The sequence below is a fragment of the Amphiura filiformis genome, chromosome 14, assembly GCF_039555335.1.
Source record: "Amphiura filiformis chromosome 14, Afil_fr2py, whole genome shotgun sequence".
Taxonomy (NCBI): Eukaryota; Metazoa; Echinodermata; class Ophiuroidea; order Amphilepidida; family Amphiuridae; genus Amphiura; species Amphiura filiformis.
The window spans coordinates 56780009-56802925 of NC_092641.1; the positions used below are offsets into that span (position 1 = coordinate 56780009).

A 22917-nucleotide genomic window follows, 5' to 3' on the forward strand; every position below is an offset into this window, starting at 1 on the left:
CTCCCCGTAATAACTTCACACTGATTGGACATGATCTATGTTTGTACATAGATCATGTCTTTTAATTTTTTTCCTTAAGGTTACACGAAGAAACGTATAAAAAACGTATAAAAGACGTATAAAGTTGTTCTCTAAAACAGAGTTTTCTCAGTAATCAAATATCGCAGCGAGTGAAATGTTGGTGCATTGGATGTAGCTTAACATTTTTGTGTGTGTTATATACAAATTTTTAGAATAAGTTTGAAAATCCTTCGTTTAAAGCATTTTTACGCACCATGTTCACAAGACAAAAACACGTTCCATGACGTTTTTTTCAAATGTGCGCCCCGTATAAATCCACGCCGAGTGATTGTTTTCTTCTTTTTCGTATTGTACTACAAATCGATCAAAGAAATAATGTTGCCATGGGGAAGAACCAAATACAGTACCGATTAAATTTTAAAAGCCCGTTTTTGGGGAAAATTTTGGAGAATTTGCTTGAGAAAAAGCTGGTTTGTGAAATTATCGATATCTTGATTACGGGACGTTAATTTAGACAATTGAATACCTACATTATTTCTCAACATTCTGCCAATTGCTATTCCATTTGATTTTCACTCCAAATTGAAGCTAGTTTTGCAAAAAACGAGGTTTTTCTCCATCGGGTTCGTCCAAAATTTCAGCGCCGACATGCGTGTTTATTCTAAGAGCCATTATGCGGACGCAATTGTAATCAAGTCATTATAATTATAATTATATATCCCCTTCGAGGACAATCAATTGCGTAAGCTGATGTGTAGCCGAGCGGATAGAGCGTTGGTCTTTGAATCTAATATGATTTATTTTTGTGGGTTCGAGTCCCCGTGCGGCTAAAATTTCGGTGTTTTTCCCTCTGTTCTCATTTTTACTTCTGTTCTTCCCTCTTTTCTTTCTCCTTTTCTTTTTTCATTTCTTTTTTTTTTCTTTCTTTCTTTCTTTCTTTTTTTATTCACTATTTCTTTATTCTTTCTTGCTCCTTTCTTTTATATTTTTTGTATATTTGTTTGAATCGCTGACTACAGTGATTGATTGTTTTTCACTTTATATAATTCAGAAATTTGTAGGCCTGCTAAGTCTGTCTTGTTGAATATTCCCAAATTCAATTAAAAAATTTAATTGCTTCATGATGTTGTTGTTGATGTTATTAATTTATTTCATCAAAGATATCAAGGCTCTATAAATTTAATATCAACACATTTTCTAGACGGTGGCGTATCTTCATGGGGGCGGGCATAGGGGCCAGAGGAAGTGCCCCCAATCGATTTTAAAATTTATAAAATCCTCATGAAAATTGCCGAAAACGGCTTGTGCCCCCCCCCCCCCCCGCCGCATCACGAGCTCCGGGCACGAGCTGAGCCAAGTTTCATGTCTTGACCGTGGATCGATATTCTATTATAATTATTAAAGTAGGCTTACCTCCCGGTACGCTTGTTCATTTTCTGCATGGCTGTTTCTGTTATGAACTTACGCCCCTCTGAAATCAAGCGCATGAAAAACCTTTCGGCTAACCTTAAGTGGGCAGGTAGGATCACTCAAAGTGGGAAATTTGAGACATTGTTTTGTATTGTATCTTTAAAAGTAGTGATGATAAGTACCTAAAAGTACGGCAAATTTCTGCAAATATTAGCAATTTTAGAGAAAAGCGCCAAATATGATTTTCCATGCCAATTTTTTCCGGTCCACCATAACAGCTTATCCTAAATATCTAAATCTATCTAAATAAAATTGCATATTTTGTTCTTAAGACACAAAACTATTCACTTTTTAAAAAACATTTCTTTGTTTATTAAATATGTGACCGTCCACGGCGAATGAGCCGTAAATTCCTCCCCCGGTCAATTTTGTTTTATTTCGTGTTTAAAAAATAAACATCATAAACTTAAAAATGGTATATCATTTGACTTCAAACGATATCCAGAAGCGAGGTTATGGTTTGTTAAACTTTGCTCCTTCAACAAAATTATAGCTTTTACGTTTTTACATGTGTCTCTTTTTCCACATTGCTGGCAATATATATCAAACAGTCATAATTGGCGGTCATTTCAAATCATCCCTAAGTCAACGAGGTTTAAGAAAGTTCTCTCATTGTTAATTGTTGGTTATGCATACCTGTACAAAATACAATGCCTGGTAACCCACCACTTGAACAGGATTTAGCAAAAGCAAACAAAGACCAGAGCTATTAAAAGTTCTATAGCCGGCCATCTAAGGTAGAAGCTTATTATCCACTTCAACAATAGGATTATTGATTAGTTTTTGACTATCAAAATAAGACGGAAGTCGGGCCAGCTTAAGTTATCGATGAATACGACCTTCGTACACATTTTACACCGTAACACAGAATACAATTTAGGGAATTTACGGCTCGTTTGTGCTGCCGGGTCACATATGCTTCAACTAGGATCAAACTTTTTGAATTTTTTTTTTCAATTTGGACCAAAATTGTTGATATTTTTAAAACGAAGAAAAAAAATCAAAAATGCAGATATTGGATTCCTTGCATCATTTCATTTCCTGATATATACTTGTATGTACTTATCATCATTACTTTTACTATACAATGAAAAATAATGTGTAAAATTTCGCACTTTCCTGCGTGCCAGCTTAACGCCATATTATGCAGTAGTTATTGTCTTGTTACAAATCGTTGGTCCCTTCGGGCATTGGTTAAAAGCCAAAAAGTAGGTTTTATTGACGGAAAAATTCATAATAGGTTTTAGTATTTCTACGAGTACACCGTCAGCTATCAAAGTACTGGTGCAGCCGGTCCCTGTGTGAGTTGTCGAGCTTTCGTCAGACCTTTGTCTTCATCCATACTTGATTAGTCTTGATGAAAGCTCGATTACTCACACAGGGACCGGCTGCACCGGTACTGTGATAGCCGACGGCGTACTCGCAGAAATGCTATAACTTATGAAAGAAATGTTCTTTGACCGTACCCTTAACCGCCAAGTTCGTTTGAAATATATATCATTGCGTTATTTGTACATCTTTCTGCTGATTGTATTTCATTTTGGATTGTGTTTTTGCATTTTCATTAATAGCACGCCTAATCTTGCTATGACAAATATTGTTGTAAAATGGACGTTTAGAGAAAAAAAACCCACTAATAATTCAATAATAATATTAATAAACTGCAAAGAATGGCTTTCCAAATCCTTTTGTGTATCCACACAGGTGAGGATGAAAATACTTTAGGCAAGATAATTCAAATTCTAAATTAAAAAGATAAAGTAGAGTAATAAGTAACAGGTGGGCGTTGATATTGTGGTCATACTTGATCGCCTGCTCAAATATTATTGTTAATAATTTATTTCTAAATTTATTTCGGGTAAAGCTTTTATAAGCTTTATGTTACCGTTCAAAAACAACTAGCTTAGAAGGAACTTTATGAATTATATGTTTATGACTAAAAACACTTAATATTATCTTGAATGAATGTACACAATTATATTGCACACACGTGTCAAAATGTGCAAAACATTATTTCTTTTGGCCATTTATTCTGGAATGTTAATGTTATTAAATTCTGTGATTGGGTAGTTCAAAACTTCGTCTGAGTGTATTTAACGCGGCTGTGTACTCAAGACATGGTTTCTTTCGCAAAATTGAGTTTTTTTTGATAAGTTTGTACTTTGTTATGTTTTTTATAAATACAAGGAATGAAAATCCAGATTTGTAAACTCCAACTGCAATATTTTAAGGATTTTATTTCACTATTCCACTCGTATTTGAGATTGAAAAGGAAAGAAAATCTTTGTTGTACCAGCAGGGTACACGCGCGCAACCGCGCATCGCGTTGCGTATCGCGCAATTTGTTAACGCACAAATACGCTACGCATACGCAACGCGTATCTACATGCGCGGCGCATCTTATGGAAGCACCACGGAAGCACTGATTTCACAAAAACCTAGCGGTCAAATGGCTCCGTTTTAGCTGATAAAATGTGGGTTTTTCAAGTTCTTTCCCCGATTTAAATATCAAGTTATGAATGGATTTCGCTCAAACTTCTCAAGGGGCTGTGGATTTACCCGATGTTCACGTTATATAAGGTAGAAAAACGAAAACTGCCGCATTCTCCTGTAAGATTCGATGAAAGTGCAGAATGTGACCACTTTAAACTTCAACGGCCATTCTTTCAATGTTCATTTTCTCGGTAAAATGTCGATTTAGGTACACGATAACTCAATAAATACAGCATCTATAGGTAAGCAAATTTGATAATCGTAAAAAGCATGATCGACTCAAGAAACGGTTTTCTCATTTTTTATATTTTGGTCTATTTATGATTTTAGGCATCATTTTGTGCAAATAGGCGTTTGTGAATTTTAAAAAGTTCAATTTAATGCCTTATATGGTCAATATCTCAAAAAATAAGGCCAATATCAAAAAAATAAAAAAACCGTTTTTGGAATGGAGCCTCAAGATTGAGCTAAAAACAAAATAAAATATTTTGGAAAGAGTGTTTTTTGTTATGATGTACCTAACAAATATTGCCAAAAACTCACTTTTTGTGATTTTCTTCATAATTGTTGTTTTTACCCCAAATCTGTATTTATATTAAGATTTATTGATGTCTTGCCTTCATAAAAATGTATACTTTTATATATCTTGCGCGAATAATTACAAAGTTATTGCACTTTTACTACATGCATATCTGAGAGTACACAGCCACCTTAATAGAAGGTTTATTTTGTTCTAATCTTTACACACACAGTGGCGTGTGAAAGGGGTGGAAGCACGTGCCCCCACCCCTCCATACTTTTTCAGTCAGTCGGGGGAAATACACCCAATCGGGGGAAATACACCCAATCGGGGGAAATACACCCAATCGGGGGAAATACACCCAATCGGGGGAAATACACCCAATCGGGGGTGAAGTTGGTGAAATTAGCTATTACTTCCAGCGAAACGAGCCGAAAATTGTAGAACAGCCGGGGGAATCGAGACCCGTGCCCAAAGCAACCCCACACCCCCTGAAAACCTGCGCACGCACCCCGTACACACAGTAGGTATCCTAGGTGAATTCAAATTTGCCATCAAATTGCATCGTTTTATATATCAAATTAAAGCCCTTGACTAAAAACTAAGGTTTGCCTAGGTTACCTACACACAGTCTGTTTACCGCTTCTTGTTACCAGGGTTGAAACTGTTATTGATATTGTGTTCCACGAACTAGGATATGACATCATACAAACACATCACATGTACACGCACACAAAAACTATTTTGGGTAATATCATTATATATGTTTGTCATATTCTTAAATGCTAAAAGCATTTAATGTGGGTGAGTGTTTAAAGCTGAAAGCCATTTTATATTAAACACATGATAGTAACAAAACCCAATTATTGACGCGGAACAACAGACGGCAAGTAAAAATAGAACATAAGTAAGTATAGATCAGCATTTAGATGATTTGTATTCGTTTTGACATCATTACCCACTAGCTATGGGAAAACAGCTATTTTTAGCCTAGGTTATTTACGCTGGGTATGTCATGTTCATGTTATTATACTTTTAACTGTGATGCCTAGTATGCACCGGCACGGGTTAGAGGCGGCCAATTAGGGTTTTTATCATCTATTTCGTAAAATGCATTTTGCGCTCTAACACCAGTAATTTACAAAAATACATTTGTTCTTACATAGCGATATTCCATCCAGACATCCTGCTTATTATTTGGATACTTCAGAACTAGCACCCTCCAGGACCTCGCGAGTCATTGATAACCACCAAGCACAGAGACTGATTGGTGCGAACCTCTTTTCTGTTTAAAAGGATTGAATATTAAATATGACGCTCTACATACGGACCAGACGGCTTATCGAACTCTTCCACAAGGTTGTGTATTCTCATGGTTATGTCCGACTTTTAAGTTAGATGTTACCTATTGACCTACTTGATTTATGGTTGTTCAGCCTTATGACTAGATCCTAGATCAAGCTTCAAAGATCTGAAGATGATCTATCGCCATGCTTTGCAATTGGTATACTCTTCTTATAACAGTTTTGAAGCTTCGCAACTTCTTACATCTTTCCTGGTGGTATCACTCCATCCTGTTTTGGACCTACCTGTAACATGTGTAAAGCGGGGCCACAGCATGGTACACCAAAGGGCTTTCTATGGAATTGAGTCATACGAGACGGGCATCCCCATCAACGCGATCTCCTGGGATGCGAGTAAAATAAATATCTACACGGTACTCGAATCAACATGTTCGCGTAATGAGAGCGTCTCTTGTAAGTGCGTTACAGTGCGTGTATGGTAAACTAGCTGGTGGTAGCTGCGCGCAGCTTATATTTACGTTACATGCAACTATTTGGCCAATCGGAAACGATTAATGAGCTGCAAGTAGTATTCACCGTAGAAGTAGTGATGTGACAGGATTAATTGCCATGGCGATAGGTGAAAACAATTTTTGAATGTATTGCCCTGGACTAGATGTACGCTGTGACTCTGCATCGCATCATCAATTATTAAAGATTAGACATAAAGACCTGGATCGTAATAGTATAGAAATTTCACATTATGCATAGTCCTTGTATACACATTTCACTCGCACTTTTACGATTAATGTCTTTGAAAAGAGCGGTATAGAGGTTATTGATTATTGGCCTCAAAGGATTTGAACCGGCTTCCTTCACCATAATCTACCTACGGTATTTGATCGTAGTGCATTTGTTATATGTGTGAGACGAACTGTCGTGGTAGATTGCAATCATGCTTTTGTTGAATGCACTATAAAAATAGTCCGCTATATTTACGGTATGATACGTCATAATTATGCACAACCTCTATTGTATTTAATCTATGATTGTACATATATACCGACATATACAGGTGATGAGTACAGCCTACTTATATTGCCAGGCAATTATTCAAAATTTGTTTTTACCTATTGGTAATTAATACTGTTTGATACATCATCACTTCTACAGCGAATAGTGTTATCAGCTGTCACAGTTACTTGTTTTTTAATGTATGTTAAAATGTGAGTGGTAATAAGCTGTGCGTAACTGGAAAGACGCTGTGCGTAACTAGCTGCAGGTTAAGATACCAAAAGATTGCCATAATTTATGCGCGTGCGTGTTGAGCGCTCAAGGCGCGATGCCATGTGACCGTAGGGCGCTCGTGACGCGACGTCTGCACGCACAAGAAAAGCTCACATTGAAACGCATCCCAGGAATGCGTTTTAATGCATATTCCGTTTCCCGTGTAGAATCACCAATATCACCAAGATTGAGAACAAAACTTAGTGTGTCCTTTTTAATGACTTCCTTTGAATATCATACTTTAATTAGCCGCATTGTTAGAAGCTAATGGAATCGACATAACATAATTATTTCGTAATATAAACCTATAATAATTTCAATTACATACTTATTTAGATAAATAATTGTCTTTGTTCTGTATGTACCAATACTTTTAGAGTAGTGTACTTATACATCATATTAATTTCCTTGTTATCCACGTAGTGAAATAGACAAATTGCATGAGACGCGATTTGCTTAAAGCGTCGGATGATGAACTTAATAGCAGACTAGTATAATGATGAAATATTGCTCAAGACTTTCATAGCGCCTGGAGGCCCAATCCAAAAGAATCTTTATGACGTTGTGCATTAAGTGCAGTGACGCCTAGAGGCGGGAAGCGTTTAAATTGTAGGATGTAATTATTAAATGAGATTCATTTGAAAAGGGTAACAGGTAATGTTAGCGACACGCTTATGACATCATATTTTGCAATAAATAGGGCCCTGGGTTAGGTAAAATGTTTGACGAATACATGTGGAAAATTGTTTGCGCTTTGGCTAAGATATATAATAAAAATGAAAATTTGACTTTGTTTGCAAGGAATGAATTTCATTTGTCATTGTAAAGTTCCCATAGGATATTTGTAACAACTCATTGGGAAGTTAACTGTGCTATTTTTTCACCGAAATAACATTATGCAATGAGTGCTACCTTTTTAGGGGCAAATACGAAGGTAATTTTACATTCAATGATATTTTGTTTACATTAAGATTGCAATGCCTGTGGTATGTGTGACTCAATTTTGTGACTGTAGATATTGCCACTAAGAAGCTCCTTTTCAGCCCTAAGAAAACTCTGTACAAACATCTGTACTATATCACATCTGTACTTCATCTAATCACAGTAAATACTTGTTTGTTCTCGTTTGGTTCAGTTTAGATAGTTTAAAACAACTTCCATGCTAGAAACTTTTATATGTTTTTTTTTAAATTGTACTTGACAAAACGCTGAAATAAACGATCCACACTCTTGCACAAATGAGGGACCATCCTTCACGCTCACATTGGGACAAGATCATAACATCAAACAAGGCGGGGTGTTTGTGAATTTTTTTTTTGAAAACACATAAAACTGCTGTAAAATTGAATATTCATATGTAGTGCTATATACTAAATTAGAAGAATTTTTTTTATAGACCAGGTTAAAACTGAGCTAAGTACCACTTGGAGAACCAGAAGTTCTCATATGGTTCTCATCTGGACCAGTTTTGCATGGGGAACAAGAATTTGTTGGGTAAAAAGCCCATAACCTGAGAACTTTTCCGTGAGGGCTCTTTTTTTCAAAATGGCCGCCAAAATCCAATGAAAAACATATATATGGTTAAAGTAGTCACTTTAGGGGCATATTTCCCCATGCAAAACTGGTCCAGATAAACCATGAGAATTTCTGGTTCTCCAAGTGGTACTTAGCTCAGTTTTAACCTGGTCTATTAACTTCAACACTACTTAGAATTTGATTGCTTAACCAATATTTTGCGAACATATACGGTATTTTCTTCTGAAAATTAAAGAACATGCGTAGATCATAAAGCTAAGTAAAGGTACTAATATAAAACGGACATCACTTGTACTTTTTAAAATAGATTTAGGAGAGGTATCCGGCATAAAAAAAACAATGTAAAAATCAAATTTGCGTTTCAAAATGTTGAACTCGCATGTACTTACTTCTTTATATTGGCCCTATAGCTAGAGCGTTTGATCGAGAAACCTCGCACACTGGGCAAAAGCTCTTGGCATCAGTGAGATTAATGATATCATGAGACATGTGTTGAAGACGTCCCCAGTAACGATAATCTCGACCTTTAAATTCAAAGGTTATAAAAATATCCCCCTTATTACAGAGTTCCAGATGTCAGTGACTTTGTATCATCGATCAGATGATATTTATAAATCACGTACTCAATACAATCAAATACGCCTACATCAACCATACTTGTGCCAACAGGTGCGGGTGGTAAATATGTAACGTATAGTAATCAAAGGCGCAATAGACTGCTCGACTGTTTCATTTCATCTTGAGAACCAATTATTTCCGGCAATAATTTATATGATGTCATATTGGAAAACGGCTTTAAAAATGTAACGCTCTTGCTAGTATTAAAAAGAGAGTCAAGAAGTCAAGTGCATTTTAACAGGACTGAGTGTCCATCTCTCTTTCGTTAGCGATTACGCCAGACTCCACCGTGAAATATTGCTGTGGGGGGGGGGGTCGTCACACCTTATCTAATCCGCAGTAATCAAGGGCACACCATAGGGCTCGAACCCGCAACCTTCCGATTATGAGTCGGAGCCCGTTCCGCTTGGTCACCGTGCTCCCTGCTAGTATTACAAGCGGGATGGATAAAATTAATGAGTTTTGCTGGTGCTGTATGGGACCCCATAACGTGTCCGACATCCAAACAAATGAGGCAATACAGTGCAGGGCAGCTCGGTTTGTATCCAACAATTACCGGAGAACAGAGGGCATGGTCAATAATATCCTTCAAAATCTGGAGTAGCGAAGAAGACAACAGTGCCTCATTTCAAATATATAGTTTTAGTTTTGGTTTTGGTTTTGGTCACGTGGTTTCCTATTGTCCTGCCTAACCACTTGAATCATAAGATATCGAACTCATTGTTTCTACCTTTTGTTTAAAACCGAACATTTGTGTCAGTCAGTTTCGGTTTTGGTTTCAGTTCCTTATAAGTGGTGTGGATCGTAAAATTATTTGATTTGAAGTTACCTACTCTAAGTATACAAAAGAAATGTTTAAATTTCGCAGTGCAATATTCACGAGCAGAGAAGTCGAACAAAGCAGTCTACATTTGAAAGCATTGATTTAGTTTGAAAGCATTGACTTGAGACTACGAATTAGCCTAAGCTGATTTCACTGTGAAAATATATCGACCATCGAAATATTTCCACAGACATTACAATAGCCACTTGACAGATTATGACTTCATTGATATAAACACTATTATACACAATTCTATTTATGTGCATGTCGCATGACGGAAGATCAATATCATAGAAAGCTGGTTTAAACTAACTTTTATTCAATTTATTTATTTGAGAATAGAGAGAGAGAGATAGAAGAGATCGCCAGGGAAAGAGGGTAGGTGTGGGTGTGCGGCGAGGGGTGGGAGGAAAAAGGAATAAAGGAGAAAGAGAAACAGAGGGGAGAGAGCATTGGAAGTGGGAAAGGAAGGAGGGGAGAGGGGGCTCAAGAGTGGAGTGGAATAATAGGGAAGAGTCGATATCGAGTGTGGGGAGGGGGAGGAGGAGGTTATATATAGGTGGCGGAGGGAACATAGGTAAGAGGTATGGGTTGTGCTTTCCGGGGAATAATCTAATTCATAATCAAATCATCTACATCATCATGCATCGTTTATATTTCAGACAAATAAACAAAACACCCCCCTCCACCCCTCAATATATGCACATGATTTCTACATGTAGGCCTAGGTCTCGTATATATCCATCCGTCTCAACCAACGCTCTGCAGGGTCTATTGTTCTATTGTTTCCGATTAGAGCGCTGACATATTGGAAAATGCTGCCAATCAATATTCATGAGAGTGTACATTCAACGTCCAGTTTGCGAAATTGGGTGAGTTGTGTTTGGTAGGTGTGAAATACATCTGACTGGGCGTTTTAATTACGTAACGAATAAAGGCATTGACATCGTCGAATGGCTGCCCAGTGCTGTTATGTGTTTAGTTATTATATAGGCCTAATAATTATTATTAAATGTATTCATCATTCCTTTCTTTTCCGTACTTATTCTTTCCTAGGCCTACATTTTATCACTCCCTCGCTCTCATTGTCCCTCTCACCCTCCCTCTCTCATTCCCATCATTTTCCTTATATTTCTATTTATCTACTTGTTTTTATTATCCCTTCCTCCAGCCCTCTCTCATTCTCCATATCCCTCCTCTCCTCTTCCTCCTCCCCCTCCCCAAGACTTCTCACAGAGGTGAATCTGTCCCTCCCCAACCCCCTCCCCTCTTTGGATACGCCACTATTTCTATACCAATCTCCTTCTTAAAATACAATTAAATGGAAATTTCTTAAAAACAACCTATAGGCCTATACTTATACTTACATGTATACGTATAGCGATTACCATTATACGGTGTAATATAGATAATGTATATGGACTGGAAATGGCAGCCTTCATACATTCTAATGTGTAATCGATCACCAAGAGCATTCAATTTATTTAAATGAAACACCTATCGTCAGGTGGGTGGTAAAGATGATTGCATCGACAGCTAAAGCCTCCTTATAGTCTTCAGACCCACACAAGCACACATTTGGAATACATGAGTACAATGGTACCACTTTACACATGACTGCCCTTACACATGACTGTAGTGTGGTCACTTATTGATACTCGCCTGTTGTGTAGAGCGTTAATATGATGCCGGATCAGTGACCAATTTAATGGCGGAACCCCTTTATTCGAAACAATGGTACCACTTTTATGAATAGCCTGTCGCAACTTCTAATCGGCATCAAACGAACAAAAGATTATATAATCTATTGCGACTCTATTTCTATTTAAAACCTCTTTGGTCTCAACGATGTCTATGCATAACTTATCAAACGAATCTCGGAACTCGGGTGTAATTTTATGGTGTCATGGAAGTGTGCCACCTACGGCAAAAGTCGCCCGCGTTGATAGATATCGATAATGAAAATGTTAGCACAATAGGCTATTATATACGTATGGTATAGGCCATTATACTTTTGATTATAATATACCCTCTTGTGTCCTCCCAGCACAATAGTGTTATGATTGCATACCAGTTCATCTCCACATTTTAATCCCTTGATTTTTGGTTTCTGAACAATAGAGAAACCAAAACTATATATTTGAAATGAGGGAATGTATAAAATTCAAAATGGTGAAAGTGCAATACCCATCCCTAAATATGTTCAAACTCAGACAGTTAAAACTCGTCAATACCATCCCCATATGTTTAGAGTTATGACAAATCACATGAACAGCTACAAATATAGTTTCTTCCCCGGACAATCATAGAATGGGACTACCTGCCTCCTTCCATGGCTACGTTTGCTGTGTGCATTCTTCAGTAGATATCGCACCTGCCCCATGGCTGCATTTGCTGTGTGTTATTTTCCGTGTATATTGGCAAATCAGCTGACTTATAAAAGGAAATGACAATTTCCACCTAACTAACAAGTAAAAAGTTAGTAGCCCTTGGAATTTTACAACAGCGAAAGGAAAATCATTGATTTTACTGTAAAAACCAATGGTGGGCCTCACCACCCCCTGGTCATCTTTGATGGCAGGTCCTACCCCCGGGTAAGGTGCTGGGGTAAACATTCAATCACTAAATTGAGCGCAAAGATGGATCTACGATTAGCTTAAGTCGTTTGGGCGTAAACTCGTGCGTTTTTATGAGGAATTAAAATCCAAGAGGGGTTGGTACATCCCCCTTTGTAGTTCTATAATTAATGATTATTAACAATGTGAAAATATCTTCTTTCTTTATCTTTCATTTACAGTGCGAACCGGGTGATATTTGCCTAGGCAGAGGATTAGGGTTATATAAAAATCATGTGATTGGTTGCCAATGTCCGGATGAGCGTCGACAAGTCCATGAAGGCGAAGAAGCAGTCTACGTGCCATCCAAATGTACCTTTGATTTCAGAAGAAGAAGTTTTCAATGCAAACCATTTATACGAGGTAGTTGTAAGCCTACTTGTTGAGGTTCTGATATACACGCTAACAAAAGAAAGTCCAAGAAGGAAACAGTTTTGTCCTCTCAAGAGAACCCTTGCTTGATTGGTTCTCTGAAGCTCATGCAGAACCTTTACCCGAACCTTTATTGGTTCTACAAAATGTTCTTTGTTTTCACGAACCTGTTTTATGTTTGAAGGATCTAAGGAGGATATTCAAACCTAATGGTTCATTAGAGTATCCTAGGCGCCGTATGACAAGTAGGAGCTTCGTAAGTTCCTCCATAGAAGGGTTCTCCTATGAAAACAAAAATGTTTCCGTTTGGAACTTTCTTTCGTAAGAGTGTATGGACCAGTTTTATGATGACTTGAACGTACCATACATCATGCACTTCACGTTTACAAATTAATAATTGTATTGAATTAGTCATGATAGTAAACACCAGCCGTCAAGCAAGTCTGCCAATTGGTCACGAAGTCATTGGGCTATTCCATTTAAAATCCACACTACCCCTGTGGAAGATTTAGCTAAAGTCTGCTACAGAGGGAGTATCAATTTTGAATAGAATAGATAATTGGGTAACTTCCATTTGCAATACTCACTCCAGTTATGGAAGATATAGGTAAAGCCATAATACAGGGGGAGTATGGGTTTCAAAATGATTATCTCTGACCAATTACATTTGAAAAACCATGCTCCCCCTGTGGACAATATTTCCAAAATCGTCCACAGGGGTAGTGTGAATTTCAACTGGAATAGCCCATTTGCATCATGCGTACCGCGACCACGTATGAACAAATTATAGACATGACTAAATTTTCTCAAGTCGATGCGGTATACGTGAACGTGTGACGCCAATTGGGCTATTCCAGTTGCAATCCACACTCCCCCTGTGGAAGATTTTGGAAATATGTTCCACAGAGGGAGTATGCATTTCAAATGGAATTAGCACATTAGGCCGCTACATTTGAAACTCACTATGAACTTCAAATGGAGCTGCCTAATGTGCTAATTCCATTTGAAATTCATACTCCCCTGTGGTAGATATTTCCAAAATCTTCCACAGGGGTAGTGTGGATTCTAAATGGAATAGCCCATTCCATCACTCAACCGATGTAACCAATCTGCAGGCCCTTTCAGTGATCTCAGCAAAAGTGCAAAAAAATTAAAATTGTTTATAAATTGTCTAAAAGTGAAGGATAAGTCATTGAAATTATCATTAGGTATTTTTGAAAAAAAAATGCGAAAATGTGGAAAAAAAACAGTATTGACAAATCTGAGGCAAAGCTGAGGCCCCATACAAATACGTGTAGATAATTTATATACTGTTAGTATATAAATTATTACAGATTCATGTAAAGTCTGCACAAAAAGTAAATCAGCTGTTATAAATACGCCTATAGCTTCCGAACTAATAATTGTTTTCACAATATTTTCACATAAAAAGAAGGATAATTTATTTACGCGCATTTTGATACCTAATTTGTCCAGTTTTGTTCAATACAGCAGTGTTTTGAAACAAAGATACCCGAATTTAAAAGTTGCAGGTATTTGTATTGATTGGAAGTAAAGCGCGAAGATAATGACGTGCTTTACGTGCTACAGTGCAGGTATTTTTCTTTAAAAGCACTACTGCGTTGTTAATGTTGAACGACATTTGACAAATGGGGTATCAAAATTCGCGTAAATAAATCATCCTTCTCTCTATGTTGAAATATTGTGAAAACAATAATTAGTTCTGAATCTATAGGCGTATTTATAACAGCTGAGTTACTTTTTGTACAGACTTTATATTGTCTTATTGTCTTAAATACACAGCTTTCGGCTGAACCACTGGCTCAGGGTTGGAAAAAGTGCACAATTTCCTGGGAACATAGTTGAGATTTCCCACTATTTCTTATGTATTTCTTTATTTAGAACTTGAAAATTTCCCTCCAAATTATAAAATTTCCTGGGAACCAGGTTCCCCTGTTCCCTATTTATGTCCAAATCTATAACAATGACAATAGTACCAAAATCTGAATTTTGATGATTTTTTTTTCGATCTTCGGGATGAGCAAATCACTGAATGGGCCTTTAACTCACATCACGTTGACGTCATTCGTAATACTGAAGCACTGTTGTTGTTTTTAAGCGTTGTATCTTTGTTTGTTGTATCCTCTTTCTGTTTGTTTTGGTTAATTTGTCCAGATATTATGAAAGTTGTGCCCAGGTATGACAACCAAATACTAACAGGAAACAATATTAAACTGGGGAAATTTATTATTGTTAATCAAATCTAAAGTACGAGTAAATCATTTTTTTCAGCCTTTAGTAATATAATCAGGCGCCTATCCAGCAGTGGGACCTAAGGGGTGCTCGCCCCGGGTAAAAAAAAAGGAAAGAAAAAAAGTCTACGTAAAATAAGACGCTTCTAAATGCTTTTAAAACAGATAAAATCCAGAGCCACAACAGGGGCCTACGTTGACCCCTTGAACCCCAACGTAATGCACTCGCTACGCATTGTTCACAAATGCAACACGAATTTACCTGTACAGATTAGAATAGCAAAATTAATCACAGTTTGTAAGAACATAATTGAAAAAATAAATGATATTTTAGAATTTGCTTATAATCTACAATTTATATATGGCAGAAGAACCACATAAATTTCATTTAAACATATCGGCTGTTATAAAGGTACCTCAAAGCTGTACAGCTCAACTTACCGTACTTTTCCTAACCAGACAGTCCATGCCAAAATTGTTACTACACCTTTACATTTCATCGAATCTCTTATTGATGTCTGTCATTTTGAACATCACACTTGAAAGATGTATGCTATGTTGAAACTATATATTGCAATTTCATAATTTGCATATTTGCATATTTGCAAGAAAAAAACATGAAAATCAATAAATACCTATATTTTTCACAATTTCAATATTTTATTAGAAATTAAGCATGTAGGCCGTTTGTTATGACTTGATGAATGAAGCTGTTAAAACAGATTTTGATATTTTTGCCTATTTTTCCTTTTTTGCCCCAAAATGTGTAAAAATAAAAAAAATTTGGATGACCTATATTTTCTTTGAATATTTATCAAATTTCTTAATTTAGGTATAATACAGTGCAGAAAAAGATGTCAAAAAAATCTGTTAAACAGATTTCCAATAAATTTTCCATTTTGGGTTAAATACTCAATTTTCATGCGCGTGATATTTGAAACATAAAATGAAAACATGTCCATTGCACTTTTTCCTCGAGATGTACTATAATATCAAGGTTACGGATATATTATAATCCCTTCTTATCTTCACTGATCCATCACATACCTATTGTTATGAATGATGAATGAAAAGGTTCAGAACTAGGCTACTAATGGTCTGTCAAGTATCTATAGTTATTTTCATGACTGTGTCAACTCAAAAATCATGCAAGGTCGAATGTAGGAAAAGTATGATCAGTTGAGCTGTGTCATCTACAGATTTTAACATGAACGTGACAATCATGAAGCAATGTAAAACGATTTTTCATTACTCGGTGGTCACTCGCTAGTAAGCCCGACAATAACTTCTAATAACTAAATATTCTTGATCCTTCACACAGCTCAAAGAGTTTGCCATGGTTTGCCATGGATAATTTCTGTAGATTTAGTCCATTGACTAAGGTCAGTGACCATTGTTGAGGAGTTAAGAAGATAAATAAATGTCAGAAGCTATTCTATTGTGGTGGATATCCAACTTACAGTTATTTCAACATTTGGTTATTCATCCATAATAAAGGCAAATAATGATTATGTGTTTCTGTTATAATCAAATCACTGTGTATACATACATCCTAAAATCTGATTGTTATTATTATATGGGTGAATGCACAACAAAAGAATTGGTTTCTCCATAGGGCCCGTACTTAAGTAATTTTTGGAACTGGTCGGTGACTACGTCTTTATTGGGTGAATTATCGCGTGTCCACCAGTTAGTCCTGGCCCTGTCCTACAGACCCGTATACAACTTTTCAGGAAGAAAGTTTGAATGTTGATTCGAGTAGGGTATGCATAGGTCTTTCAAATTCTACTAGGTGGAAAATTCCAAACCCGGGCAACAACAATAATCATCATATTCGCCAGATGAAATGACAATAATTCGGAATCTGCTTGACCTACAAGGGTCATTAAGGTGTCTATCCCCACTAAATCAAGGCTTTCTGATTGAATGAAGGGGGTTTTCATGATTGTCCGAGGTCTAGGACACCTGAAATTCAAGATGGCCGCCCATAGCAACCAGATAATCATCATATTAGCCAGATGAAATGACAATAATTCGGAATCTGCTTGACCTGCAAGGGCCATTTAAGTCTCTATCCCTATGAAATCAAGACTGTCTAATTGAATGAAGAGGGTGTCATGGTTGTCTGATGTCTAGGACCCCCGGGTCTAGGACAACCACAATCTAAGATGGCCGCCCATAGCAACCATATAAATATTCACATTAACCAGGTGAGATGACAATATCTCAATAATTATTTGATCCAGAATAACAATTAAGGCGTGTAACTTCGCTAAATCAAGGCTGTTTGATTAAATGATGTGATATCATGGTTGTCTGAAGTCGAAGTCACACCAAACCAGATGGCAGCCATAGCAACCACTATTAACCAAGTAAAATGTCATCAATTAGAACCTCTGTAACATAGAGGCTGGATTAATGCCGCCAAAATACGTTTTTTCACTAAAAATGGGTTAGAGTGTCATTGAAACAGCATTATATGCACTAAATATTCAAAATAATCGATGAAAAATGGCTTTGAGGGTTATAGCAGAAACATTTCTCCCTAAATTATGTTGCTAATACTGTTTTTAATCCAAAATGGCGCCGATCATGAGGTCCAAAATGGCCTTCAAAATACATTTTTCACTCAAAAATGGGTTAGAGTGGCATTAAAACAGCATTTAACACATTAAATATTCAAACTTATCAATGGTAAATGGCTTTGAGGGTTACAGCAGAAACATTTCTCCCCAAATTGTATTGTTAACATGTTTCAAATCCAAAATGGTGCCGATTATGAGGTCAAAAATAAAATGGCGCCCAAAGTGAAGTCCAAAATAGCGGCCAAATACATTTTTTCTCAGCTTTTAATGCTGTTTTAATGTCGCCTTTAGTATGAAAAAAATACTTTAGCGGTCATTTTGGTTTTCATTTTTGGCACCATTTTGGATTTAAAACATGTTAACAACCTATTGTTTGGTACAAAATGTTTCTGTTGTAATCCCTAGAACGGTTTACCATTGATTATTTTGAATATTTAATGTGTTTAATGCTGTTTTAATACTACTTATGGCTGCTTAAAATGTATTTTTGCGGCCATTTTGGACCTCATAATGGACACCATTTTGGATTTGAAACATGTTAACAACACAATTTGGGGGAAAATGTTTCTGCTGTAACCCTCTAAAGCCATTTAGCATTGATAAGTTTTAATATTTAATGTGTTAAATGTTATTTTAATGCCACTCTAACCCATTTTTCGAGTGAAAAAATGTATTGTGGAGGCCCTTTTGGACCTCATAATATCGGCGCCATTTTGGATTTAAAACATAAGCAACATAATTTGGGGAGACATGTTTCTTCTATAACCCTCAAAGCCATTTTTCATTGATTATTTTGAATATTTAATGTTTATAATGCTGTTTTAATGCCACTCTAACCCATTTTTGAGTGAAAAAAGTATTTTGGTGGCCATTTTTGACCTCATAATCGGCACCATTTTGGATTTGAAACATGTTAACAACACAATTGGGGAGAAATGTTTCTGCTGTAACCTTCAAAGCCATTTACCATTGATAAGTTTGAATATTTAATGTGTTAAATGCTGTTTTAATGCCACTCTAACCCATTTTGTTAGTGAAAAAACATATTTTGGCGGCATTAATCCAGCCTCTATGTTACAGAGGTTCTAATTGATGACATTTTACTTGGTTAATAGTGGTTGCTATGGCTGCCATCTGGTTTGGTGTGACTTCGACTTCAGACAACCATGATATCACATCATTTAATCAAACAGCCTTGATTTAGCGAAGTTACACACCTTAATTGCTCTTCTGGATCAAATAATTATTGAGATATTGTCATCTCACCTGGTTAATGTGAATATTTATATGGTTGCTATGGGCGGCCATCTTAGATTGTGGGTGTCCTAGACCCGGGGGTCCTAGACATCAGACAACCATGACACCCTCTTCATTCAATTAGACAGTCTTGATTTCATAGGGATATAGACCTAAATGGCCCTTGCAGGTCAAGCAGATTCCGAATTATTATCATTTCATCTGGCTAATATGATGATTATCTGGTTGCTATGGGCGGCCATCTTGAATTTCAGGTGTCCTAGACCTCGGACAACCATGAAACCCCCTTTATTCAATCAGAAAGCCTTGATTTAGTGGGGATAGACACCTTAATGACCCTTGTAGGTCAAGCAGATTCCGAATTATTGTCATTTCATCTGGTGAATATGATGATTATGGCTGCTACGGGCGGCCATCTTGGATTTCAGGTGTCCTAGACCTCGGACAACCATGAAACCCCCTTCATTCAATCAGACAGCCTTGATTTAGTGGGGATAGACACCTCAATCACCCCTCTAGGTCAAATAGTTTCAGAGTTATTGTCATTATACCTGGTTCATAAGTACATTTTGGCGGCCATTTTGAAAAACGGCCATATACAGAGTTTGCCCGGGTTTGGAATTTTCCACCTAGTAGAATTTGAAAGACCTATGCATACCCTACTCGAATCAACATTCAAACTTTCTTCCTGAAAAGTTGTATACGGGTCTGTAGGACAGGGCCAGGACTAAGTAATGTATTTAACTCCTTGCACTTGCAGCGAAATTTAACATATCTGCTTCACAGATTAAATGTGAGAAAAAAAACGTGGAAGTGAGGAGTACATTTTTACTAATGTGTCGGATGTTCTCCTTGGAATGTTTTTTTAATTTTCATTCGACGAAAATAAAGCAATATTAAATAATTGGAATGGTATGGGTGATTTAAATGACACACGCATAAAGCCCCCTGTAATGGCCGATATACTACTCACACGACCTCAGCTCTTATATTTGATAAAATGAAAACACTCAAATTCAGCATTCTTTAAGAAATCAAACCCATCTTTTAGTAGTCCTTTAGATTAGCTACATTATACATGTAGAACTCCTACGCGCGTTATAGGAACTACGTGCTCACAAGACCATCGCGCCATATTTCCTCGAACTTACAGCAAATATTTTCTTAAGCAAAATACAAATTCCTCCAGGCCTCAATTATTTAGGTATAACTTCTAAATGTCATTTCAAATTATCTGCAATAGAGCAAGAACACTATCATGTTCATGGCATAAATTTTGACCTATCTTTACGACTTTTTTGTGTTATAACACAGATCATCATTCAGTGCAAGAAAAGGCTTTTGGTTAGATTAATTGTTGTAAATCATTACCAATGCATGTTACAAAAATGTTACCATAAAACAATAGTAACAAACTTTGTTTTGTTAGCCAATGGCAAAACTATAATATCAATATTTCCTTATGCTGCTTTCTTCAATCATAACACCGGGTATGACGTCATCTAATAATTCCGCCTAAAGGGATATCAAAGGATATATGTAGTCTCAATTGGTTGCGCATATTATGAGGTCGGTAAAGGGAAACAAGTCTCAAAGTCGTTCATTGAGCCATTCCATTTAAAATCCACACTACCCCTGTGGAAGATTTAGCTAAAGTCTTCCACAGAGGGAGTATGAGTTTTGAATAAAATAGACAATTGGGTAACTTCTGTTTGAAATACTCACTCCAGTTGTGGAATATATATGTAAAGCCATAATACAGGGGAGTATGGGTTTCAAAATGATTAACCCTGACTAATTACATTTGAAAAACATACTCTCCCTGTGGAAGATATTTCCAAAATCTTCCACAGGGGTAGTGTGGGTTTTAAATGGAATAGCCCATTCTCTGCGTGCTGCATGGCCATAGGTTTCCACATCAAAAGTTCAAGTTTAGATATATTTTCTCAAAATATCTAGAGCTACTACTGAACCAATTATAGGCTTGTTTGTACTCATTTTGATGCATTTTTCGTGCTGATTCTAATTTGAATAGAAACATCCGTATTGAAAGGGTTTTCAAGACAATTTTGGTTTTGGTTTTTTATATGCACACTAAAACCAACGGTTAAGTGGCATTTGTTCTAATAGGTCATTTTGATTGGTTCTAAAATATGGGCTTTATATGCAATTTTGGTTTTCCGTTATACTAAAACCCACGGGCATTTTTCTAATCGACAATTTTCTTTGCTTCTAAAGTATCAGCGTCGAATATATATGACTAAATTTGTACGTATGCATTGTACAATATTGCACTTCCTATACAGCATTCCTGTAAAATTCTACACAATTTTGGCTACATTTTGACACACGCAAAATACCATTTTGTAAATGAAAAAATTAAGCCCCGCCAACACCTTCCAACTGTCAAATTCAAGCATGGGTGAACCCAGCCCATAGGCAGATAATTGATTTTGATCGTGGGCGTTTAAGAATTAAGTTTGTTTTTTACGAGACCTCCTTCTTTCAATTAGTTGCCATGTGTCGGCCCACTTATTCAATAACGTAAGATTGCAAAGGTTGTCTTCGGGTGCTGCACAAAATGCCAATTGCAACTAAAGGCTAACAGTATTTTAATCAGATTACAAATATTAGATTTGCTTTTATTATAGAATTGCTTTATTTGACCAAACCCCGTTAATAGTTTGAACACCTTGCCGTATGTGGTGGCGGTGACAATAAACAAGCTCGAGGAAGAAAATGGATCACATCATAATATTTTGCCTAAAAGTGTATTTTGTTTTTTAAAAAAAAGTAAAAGCAAATAAAGACTTGAGATATTTCGAGGGTTCAGAACCAGAAAGCTTTAACTCACTATGACCAGCGCACACAAAATAAAATAAACTTGGCAAAATAACTTTTCGAGATATTGCAGATTTGAAATCCTTTATTTCTATACCCTTTAAAATCAAACCAAACATGTTAGGATGGCTCCTTACTTTGGTCTTTAAACATCAATTTTTCTCCAGAATTTCTTTTGTTTTCTATTGATTTATTTAATGGACTGTTTCTTCTATAGTGTTCTGGCGACTTTGTGCTTATTTCATGGGAGCAGGTGATTGTGAGTTGAGGCTTTCTGGCTTTCAACCCCTCAATTTGTTGATTGGACGGGAAAGTGTTTTTGGCATCTCTGATTTGAAAATGTCTTAAACCTGTCGATTATAAAAGAAGGCAAAAAATTTGAAAAAAAACCACATAAAATCATTTAATTGAATTATCGAATATATTCTACGAAAAATTGATACTAACCCCTGACCATGTTTTTCTCACGCAGGAAATTCGTACTACCATCCCGGGAGTAGTTTTCAAACCAGACTTTTTAACATAATTGGAACATCTTTCACCATGCGAAGAAGGCGAACCTTTAATAATAAATATGGCTTTTGAAACATTGAATTATTAAGGACTACAAATTGTTTTATTTATACAAACATACCATGAAATTCACAGTACTATGAACATCTAGGACAGTGTTAAGACATACATTAACCCAAAGAAGGAAGCAGGCCCGTAACCAGGATTTATGTGGGGCTGATTTAGAAAAAGTGGACCTTTTTTTTCTTCAAAATTTGGGTTTTCTACTAGGGGGCGGATTTTGAACAATTGGACTTTTTGTCCAAAATTTGGACCTTTTTGGAACAAAAAGGCATAAAACCCCAATTTTTTCGCTCTCTATGCTCGCATAGGGGACTTTTGGGGCATTTAGGAATTGGGGGCGTCCGCCCCCAGCCCCCTCCCCTGGTTAC

The 22917-nt window shown here is 36.6% G+C and overlaps 1 protein-coding gene across 1 annotated transcript in view; it reads left to right on the forward strand.

The window, feature by feature from the left end:
* LOC140170344 (uncharacterized) overlaps window positions 1–22917 on the forward strand; it is a 44899-nt gene that overhangs the window by 15768 nt on the left and 6214 nt on the right. Inside the window, exon 2 of the mRNA XM_072193711.1 lies at window positions 12849–13029. Coding sequence (XP_072049812.1) covers window positions 12849–13029 — 181 coding nt within the window. The remainder of the gene's footprint in view (window positions 1–12848; window positions 13030–22917) is intronic.